This window comes from Epinephelus moara, chromosome 22, assembly GCF_006386435.1.
Source record: "Epinephelus moara isolate mb chromosome 22, YSFRI_EMoa_1.0, whole genome shotgun sequence".
NCBI classification, from domain to species: Eukaryota; Metazoa; Chordata; class Actinopteri; order Perciformes; family Serranidae; genus Epinephelus; species Epinephelus moara.
In genome coordinates, this window is record NC_065527.1 from 1,020,086 (window position 1) to 1,029,571 (window position 9,486).

At 42.0% G+C, this 9,486-nt stretch overlaps 2 protein-coding genes across 2 annotated transcripts in view; one reads left to right on the plus strand and one right to left on the minus strand.

Moving 5' to 3' along the window:
- LOC126384431 (zinc finger and SCAN domain-containing protein 2-like) overlaps positions 1 to 9,486 on the plus strand; it is a 58,908-nt gene that overhangs the window by 15,376 nt on the left and 34,046 nt on the right. The gene's annotated exons all lie outside the window — the stretch shown is intronic.
- Positions 1,277 to 9,486, minus strand: part of LOC126384396 (oocyte zinc finger protein XlCOF6-like) — a 164,070-nt gene continuing 155,860 nt past the window's right edge. Inside the window, exon 2 of the mRNA XM_050035451.1 lies at positions 1,277 to 7,691. Coding sequence (XP_049891408.1) covers positions 5,749 to 7,691 — 1,943 coding nt within the window. The 3' untranslated portion in view covers positions 1,277 to 5,748. The remainder of the gene's footprint in view (positions 7,692 to 9,486) is intronic.

Consider the following 9,486-nt stretch of genomic DNA (forward strand, 5'->3'; position numbering starts at 1 on the left):
TGATCTGTTCTGTACGACATCTATTGCACGTCTGTCCGTCCTGGAAGAGGGATCCCTCCTCAGTTGGTTACGGGGTTACGGCTTTGATCAGCGAATATAATGTGACTTGGGATGTACGCTAAACGCTGGCTCCGTTATGCAGCAGATCCAGTTGTGCCGTCGTCATCAGGAATGGACGTCGCTTCACGTGACGCTTCAGAGTAAGGCCGTCTCATGTCTCTTAAACCGACAATGCTCGCTGATCGCTCCTAGCGCTAGCTCCTCACATTTTTTCCTAGGTGGGAGGGGCTAAACAGCTAGCAAAGTCGGCTAGCAGTAGCACTAGCAATAATTTAAGAGACTTGGGACGCACCCCAGATCTGATCCAGGTTTCACACCTGGAGAAGATTCATCATCATGAGACCAAATCATTAAAGTTTTATTTTCAGACCTGGATTTGTTTTTCTTCCTTTCAGTTCTGTGTTTGAAACAGGTGTGATTAAATAAAGGTTTCTATGAATGAATGAAATTTTGAAAGGAAAAAAAGCATTTTTTTCAAAGAAAAAAATGTTTTTTTGTTTTTTTTAAAGAACAAAAACTTTGCAAAAAAAAATAAAATAAAAAAATCGTAGATTAAAGTTTCTGGCTGTGATAGATGTTGTAATTTTGGCAATTTTTAAAGACAACATGCAAGTTTTCTTTAAAAAATCGTGGTAAAATAAACACAAATCACAACCATTTTAATTTAACTTTTAAAAAGAAAAGATAAAACAAAAAAAATTGAACATCGCAATAATATTTGTTCTAAAATCAAATCAGGAAAAGTTTTTAAAGAAAAAAATGTCAAAACATTTTTATGAGAGCATACCCTCTAAACCTGCCTCGGGGTAAAAAGCCTGTAAAAAAAAACAAAAACAATAATCCAAAAACATTTTAAAGGACAAAAAAAAATCCCAAAATTTAAAGAAAAAGACGCATATTTGAATGGAAAAAGTATTGCTCAAGTTTATTTCTAAAGAGTAAAATTTTGGCAAAATCAATACAGAATAAAAAATTAAATTGCCCAAATTTTTAAAGAAAAAACAAAACAAAAACGCCCCCCAAAATAATTAATGAAAAAAAAAAATGCACAAAGAAAATTTTTAAGAGTAAATATCGCCAAAACATGCTTTCTAAATCCATATTGGAAGAGTTTTTTAAAGAAAGAAATTGCCAAAACATTTTAAAGAAAGGAAACCTGCTTTGGGTTAAAAAGGCATGTTTTTTTTTAATAGCAAAAAATAATTTAAAGGACAAAAGATTATTCCACCATAATTTTTATTTTGGTTACACACATTTTAAGAAACAAAAATTATTTTACACAAAGTTTCTCAAAGTCAATAAACAAAAATAAGTGTAGACTGTACTGATATGGTTTTCACACATTGACGACTATATACAGGGGCACAGCAACAAATTCTGTGCCCTGTGTGTAAACACTCTCTGTGGGCCCCCCGCCCACCCTTTCTTGATCCATGTCGTTTTGGAGCCCCAGTTTCCATTTTTTTGGATAAAGACAAGTCAGTCTTCGTTGGTGCTGGGGCAGACTAAACCATGTTGCGCCTTTAAGGGGGGAGGGGGCCTCAGAGTGCTTCCACTTTTTCAAAATCAAAGGTTAATTCTTTATACTGATTTATTCAGCCAATTTTTATTCAATTGTGGTATTAATTACTTTGAACTAAAAAACTGCCATCAAAGCCCTCCAGAGCCCTGAGAACCCTCCAAAACCATGAGGACCCTCCATATACTCATAAGGATAATATAAACTGCACCCAGTGGGGAAGTGTAACTAAATACATGTATTCAGGTACTGTACGTACTTTTCCTCTCATGCTATTTTCTACTTCTACTCCACTACATTTATCTAACAGCTTTAATTACTAGTTACTTTAGAAATTCAGATTTTTGCACACAAAAACATGAAAATGTACAAGTACAGCTGGAGCTATTGTGCAATTAATAAACTGACAGAAAATGTATTGCCATTCGGTTTATCTGAAGCCGGGTCTCAGCGGCAGCAGGCCAAATAAAGCAGCCCAGACGTTCCTCTCCCCAGCAACGCTTTCCAGCTCCTCCTGGAGGACCCCGAGGTGTTCCCAGACCAGATGAGATATATAATCCCTCCAGTGTGTTCTGGGTCTGCCCCGGGGCCTCCTACCAGCTGGACCAGGAGGATCCTGATCAGATGTTGAACCACCTCAACATGAAGAAGCAGCAGCTCTACTCCGAGCTCCCTCCAGATGTCTGACTCCTCCCCCTGTCTCTAAGGCTGAGCCCAGACACCCTACAGAGGAAACTCATTTCAGACACTAGTATCTGTGACCTCATTCTTTCAGTCACTGCCCAGAGCTCATGACCATAGGTGAGGGTTGGGACGGAGATGGACCAGGAAATGGAAAGCTTCGCCTTCTGGCTCAATTCCCTCTTCACCACAATGCAGTGATGCGGATACTGTGCTGGACCATCGTACTGGTGAAGTATTCGAATGCTCAGGTGTGTGGTGTGGTGCATTGTCCTGCTGGGGGAGGGCCACTGACATGGAAAGTGCCATTTAGGAATGATCCAAGGAACATGAGAAATAGCTCAAGCCTTTGGCCAAATACCCCAGATCCCAATCTGACTGACCATCCGTGGGACTTGTTGGTACCCCACCACACAACCAACAGGACCCAAAGGATCTGCTGTCAGACACCACCGGACACCCCCCAGAGGACCTGTATCCATGACTCAACAGGTCAGAGACAAGTCTGATCCTAAGAGGCTCCTCTGTGGATCGGGGGTACCTCTTGGGTACTGGCATGTCCCATGAATACTCTATCAGATCAGGATCTGCAGAATTTGGAGGCCAGACCTTGAGCTCTCTGTCACATTCCTCAGGTCATTCCCCAGCAGGTTTTGTGTTGCATGGTGCAGTACCCTGCTGTGGGGTCCACTGTTGTCTAGGAGTGCCATTGCCGAAAGGTGGGGTACTTGATCTGCAATGGTATCAGTTATTGTTGGACAAGGACATTTCAACTTATAGTTTCGTGACTCTGCCTTGCTCTAATCTAACATCAGGGGTACCCCGTGGTAGACCCAGAACACACTGAAGGGATCATCTGGCCTGGGAACGCCTCAGGAGGAGCTGGAAAGTGTTGCTGGGGAGAGGGACGTCTGGGATGCTTTGCTCAGCCTGCTGCCCCCGGTTAAGCGGTTGAAAATGAATGGATAGATTTGAATATTGATGTGGACATCGATTACCATGACAACAATCTAAGCTTTGAGGCATTCAGGTCAATCACAGTCAGTCTCTTGGTTGGATGATCCACAGAACTCACAACACACTCATACATCCTTATATACAAGACTCCTCGATGGGACCAAGCCTCTATTTGAACAGTCCAGAGACAGTGTCCCAGTGGTCTTCCAGGATCTTATCAAAGTCTTTTTTTAAGAGGCAGGCTGCCCATTTCAAGTCCAGGTCTTCCTCCAGCCATGAATCCCTACAGAAGCAGGATGGTTTATGCTCCTTCCAATGTCCACAGGCAGTCAACAGTGACTCCAACGCTCCATTCTGGTTTCAGGTCCAGCAGGAACAATAAAGAACTCTGACATAAGGGAAACTATCAAACTTCCGACTGGTGTTTTAACAGCTGGACAGTCCCCGAGCAGGTGGAGTAATGACCCTCAACTGTAACAACTGTTCCAGCAGAAATCTTGACGTTTGTCATCCATCTTGGATAATTTGAGGGGACAACGCGCTATCCATTTGAATGCAATATATATTATTTCAACGTTAGATGGGAGAAATTCCTACACACTGTGGCTTTAAAGGACGGGGCCTTTCTGAAAAGTTCCCAGATTTACATCTATTTAGAACTATTTAAAACTTCATTGTCGTCACGTTTGAGGACACTGAATCCCAGATTGCTAGGAGAAATTAAAAACTGTAACCAAACAAAAGTTCGGGGCTCAGGAAGATATTGAGTTCATGCTCCTGAGCCCTAGACATTACGTTACAGATATTTCGACCACACCTCCTGACAACGTTGCCATCTTTAAAACCTTATCCCACTCCGAGCATGAGGCAGGTCTACATCATTAATTCTTAATCATAAATGTGACTTCCTGGCTGGTTCTGGTCCTTCAAAGTCCTACATCAGCTGCAGTAATGGTTTCTCCTCAATGTAGGTTCTCATTATGGCTGGAAAAAAAAAAAAAAAAAAACTAGGTACGACACATCGATATGTTTTTATCCAATATATAGATCTAGACAACACTGTCTATATTGACATAGGATCAAGTTGCCTTACAAAACACCTGCTGCACCATTTTATTGTTGCCAGGCGACCACCCCATCACCTCCTTACCCTAACCTTCCTGTTTAATCAGTCTACCATTAATTTTATTGTATTTATTCTCCAGTAATCAGTGTGTAGCTGCTGCCATGTTGAGGCAGAGGGTACTGTCTGTAGCTCTGGTTGAGGGTGAGAGGCTGTCAGCAGATAAACAGAGATCTGTGTGGGTACATGAGACCCTAAAAAAGAGGCTGGATCATGGGGAGTACCACCAGTTGGTCCAGGAGCTTCTCCTCCATCATGGATGTTTACAGTACTGCACTTATCTGCTGTTTTCTATTGACATGGTGCTAACTGTGCTTTGTAAAGTCGTATAGCTCTGGGTATCCAGCAACCACTACCACCAGTTTCTCCTCCATTGTTTACCAACTGTACACTTGTTGTCGTGACCACCACAGAAGGCCCGCCTCTCACATCATCCCACTGGACAATGGGGGAAAAGATTATGAAAAAAGAGATGACATGGGGCGCTTTCCTGCTCTGAGCTGAAGTTTTTTCAACTTGAGGAGTTCAGAGCGCTCCAGGACAAACACCAGGCGTGTAGAGCGCAGAAATGCAAGGCGTATCGCAACACAAAAACAGATTTCTGTTTCCATTGTCAGATAAGACACACTGTGCCACGCCAAGCTGTGCTTTTGGACCTTCTCTGGAGTAGGTCCAAAAGTCTGGCTGCCCCCCCTCAGCGGATAGTGGTAACATCTCGCTGACCGCAGTAACACCCAATGACCCCCCTTCTAAAACAAGCTGCGTGTGTTGCAAGACTCTACTGACATCTGTCTGCAGGAGACCAGAAGTTTTTAAGAGTACTAAAAACAAGTTTCTCACCTAGATATCGGCTTTATTTTACCATCTCATTAAGTTTATTGTGAAGAATTCATTCATTCATTGTCCATAACCACTTATCCTGTTTGGGTTTGCGGGATGGCTGTAGCCTACCTCAGCTGACATTGAGCACGAGGCAGGGACAACCATTCACACTCACATTCACACCTATGGACAATTTAGAGTCACCAATTAACCTGCATGTCTTTGGACTGTGGGAGGAAGCCGGAGCACCTGGAGGAAACCCACGCTCACACAGGGAGAACAGCAAAGTCTACACAGAAGAGCTCGAACTAGGAACCCTCTTGCTGTGAGGCTACTATGCTACCCACTATACCATCGTGCAGAAAAGTAAACGTGTTTACTGAATACACTGAATTATCAGAACTTCGTTTTTCACCAGTAAAGGAGAGTCGAATGACACTGCAGTGAAAACCTGATCCCACTCTGAGCATGAGGCCGGTCTGCGTCATTAATTCTTAATCCTAAATGTGAGTTCCTGGCTGACTATGGTCCTTCAAAGTCCTCTGCCAGCTGCATCAATAGTTTCTCTTGAATCACTGACGGGGGCTTAGTTTGTCAGAGACTCTAAACCTGACTGAGGTTCTCTGGTCTCCCTCCAATCACCGCTGTCATCAGTCTCAACTTCAGAACAGTCTCCGGTCTCGACATCAGGAACTGGTTTTAAATCTAGCTCTGTGTTCCTGGCTGGTTCTGGGCCTCCCCAGTCCTCTCCATCAGCTTCTTGTTTTATGTGTAATGTTGAGCTGCTGGCCGCAGACTCCGCCTCTCTGATCTCGACTGACGCTTGATGCCCAACGCACTGATGGGTCCTGAGAAGTTTATATGATGTGAATCTCTGGTCGCAGACTCTGCAGCTGAATGGTCTCTCTGCTGTGTGGGTTCTCATGTGCGTGGACAAACTCGCACTCTGTGCAAATGCTTTTTCGCACACGGAGCAGCTGAATGGTTTCTCTCCCGTGTGAATCCTCACATGACTCTTCAGATTTCCTCTTTCACTGAAACCTTTGCCACAGAAAGAGCAGCTGAACGGTTTCTCTCCGGTGTGAGTGGTCATGTGTCGTATCAAATACGCCTTGCACAGAAATTTTTTATCGCACATCGAGCAGCTGAAAGGCTCCTCCCCTGTATGGGTCTTAATGTGGAACTTCAGCTTTGCGTTGTCACTGAAAGCTCTGCTGCACACAGAACAGCTGAACGGCTTCTCTCCTGTGTGAGTCGCCATGTGCCGAATCAGATACGTTTTACATAAAAATCTTCTTTCACACACCGAGCAGCTGAACGGTTTCTCTCCCGTGTGGGTTTTCATGTGTAACTTCAGTTTCCCGTTTTCGCTGTACGCTTTGTGACACACGGAGCAAGTGAAAGGTTTCTCCCCCGTGTGAACAGTCATGTGTCTGTTCAGGTGCGACTTACACAAGAATCTTTTGTTACACACCGAGCAACTGAATGGTTTCTCTCCTGAGTGGATTTTCATGTGTGTCTTCAGATATGCCTTACACAAAAATTTCTTACTACACACTGAGCAGTTGTACGGTTTCTTTCCCGTGTGAATTCTCATGTGCACCTTCAGCGTCCCGCCATCGCTAAAAGCTTTCCCGCACACGGAGCAGCTGAACGGTTTTGTTTCAGCATGACTTTTCATGTGAACCTTCAGTGTTCCGCTCTCGCTGAAAGCTTTATCACACATGGAGCAGCTGAACGGTTTCTCCCCCGTGTGGATCGTCATGTGTCTCTGCAAATGCGGCCGACACAAAAATCCTTTATCGCACATGGAGCAGTTAAATGGTTTCTCTCCTGTGTGAGTCGTCATGTGTCTCTTCAGATAAGGTTTGCGCAAAAAATTTTTCCCACAGACGGAGCAGTTGAATGGTTTTTTAACCACGTGAGTGTTGATATGTATCTTCAGTCTCCCACTGTCGCTGAAGGATTTACCACAAACTGAGCAGCTGAACGGTTTCTCTCCTGTGTGAGAGCCCATGTGTCGGTTCAGGTGCCACTTGAAGCCGTATCTTTTCCCGCACTCAGAGCAGCTGAAGGGTTTCTCATCCGCATCACATTTCGAATCACCAACAGGGACGTCATTGTTTTCCAGAGTGTCCAGACCAGACTGAGGTTCTCTTGTCTCCTTCCAATCATCAACACTGACTTCAATCTCGGCGACTAAAGAATCATCAGGCCTCTCATCCTCAATATCTGGTTCTAAATCTGGATCTGAGTCCTCGTCTGGTCCTGGTCTTCCACAGTGGTGTCCCTCAGACTGAGGTTCCTCTTCATCATCTTCACTCTTCACAGGGACAGGAGTGAATGTGAACTTGGTGATATCAGCCTCCTCCAGCCCTTGAAGCTGCTCTCCCTCCTGACTGCTCCACAGTTCCTCCTCTTCCTCTTTAATGTGTGGGGGCTCTGGGTCCTCCTGGTCCACACTGGAGCTCCACTCCTGCTGCTCAGGGGGAACCTCTTCTTTAACCACCAACAGCTGCTGCTGGACCTCTGCAGCAAACAGGAAACAGGAAACAGAGATGTTATAGAGAAATGCCGTTGGTTGTTAATTTTGACAGTTATTTTAGATTTTGTTTTGAGACGAAAATGATCTTAATTTCAGTCACATTTAAGTCATTTTTATCCTTCATAGTTTTAGAAGACAATCATACATTTTAGTCAACAGAAATTCATGTTTTAGTCAACAAAAATTCTAACATTTTCATTGACCAAAATTCAGAACACATTAGTTGATGAAAATACAGTATTTTAATTGACAAAAATTCAAAACGAAAATTTTAAATGTTTTAGTTGACGAAAATTTGAAACGTTTTAGTCAATGAAAATTCAAAATGTTATACTACATGAAAATTCAAAGCATTTCTGTCGACAGAAATGCATAATGTTTTAGTCAACAAAAATCTGAACTGTTCTAGTCGATGAAAATTCAAAATGTTTTAGTTGACTAAAATTCAAAACTTTTTAGTCACTGTCAATTGAAAATGTTTTAGTCAACAAAAATTCAAACATTTAGGTTGACAAAAATTCAAAACGTTTTCGTTGAAAAAAAATCAGAATATTTGACGAAAATTTGAAACATTATAGTCGACTAAAGTTGAAAATGTTTTAGTTGACGAAAATTCTAAACATTTTAGTCAATGGAAATTCTAAATGTTTTACTACATGAAAATTCAAAACATTTCTGTCAACAGAAATTCCTAATATTTAAGTCAACGACAATTTGAAACTTTTTAGTCAATGTCCATTGAAAATGTTTTAGTCCACAAAAATTCAGAACCCAGTTGATGAAAACAGTGTTTTAACTGACAAAAATTCAAAACAATTTTGTTGAAAAAAAATTCAGAATGTTTAATGAAAATTCTAAACATTTTATTGGACGAAAATTCTAAATGTTTTAGATGATCAAATTTGAAAACGTTTTTAATCACTGTAGACATATCTTGTGTTAAGTCACATTTAGTCAAAAGCACAGTTTTAAATTATATCTTTATTGTGTGAATTAATACTTTTTCAAAACTTAATTAGGAAAAAAAACATTAAACATCTTTTTAAAACACTGTTAAGAGCAAGGCCAGGAAATATGTTCGTTAATGGACGAGGGAAGCAGTTAGCCAAGATGAAATTTTAACATTAGAACATTTTGATAGTGAAGGATATACACACATTTATATATATGTAGGACATATTTTTGGCTAAAGTAAAAAATATAGAGACAAAGAGGGTGTGGAGCAACGTCAGGAAACACAGGTGATCACAAGATTCATCAGTTTGACTCAGGTACAAGAAGCGTTTTGGAGTGTGCCATAGGAGCAGGTCCTGCCCAATTTATTGACCTCATGGATGCTAATGCAAGTACTGCAGTAACTATGTAATAACCCAAGTGCTGTAACGACCATCCCTTTGAATCCATTTCTTAGAGTACCAGACGGATTTGCCACAGCAGGCTGACACAACAGCGTGACTGTAGATCTGCGGCGTGTATCTCCTCTGCCCCAGGAGAGTCCACAAGGAAACAGGAAAATGGTGCTACATAACCAAATACCCTGAGGAGGATGGAACACAAAGGTCAAGACGGAAGATATTCAAAGTCACTGTCACTGTGAAGAAAATATTTATGTCAATAAGGATATAAATAAAGATAAAGGACGTAGAGAGAAATCCTGAAATTCCTAAACAAGAAAGCAGCGCACAACAACTCTTTATCTGATGACATAGTTTCTCTAGATGGCATTGCTCTGGCCTCTAGCACTACCGTAAGAAACCTCGGAGTAACATTTGATCAAGA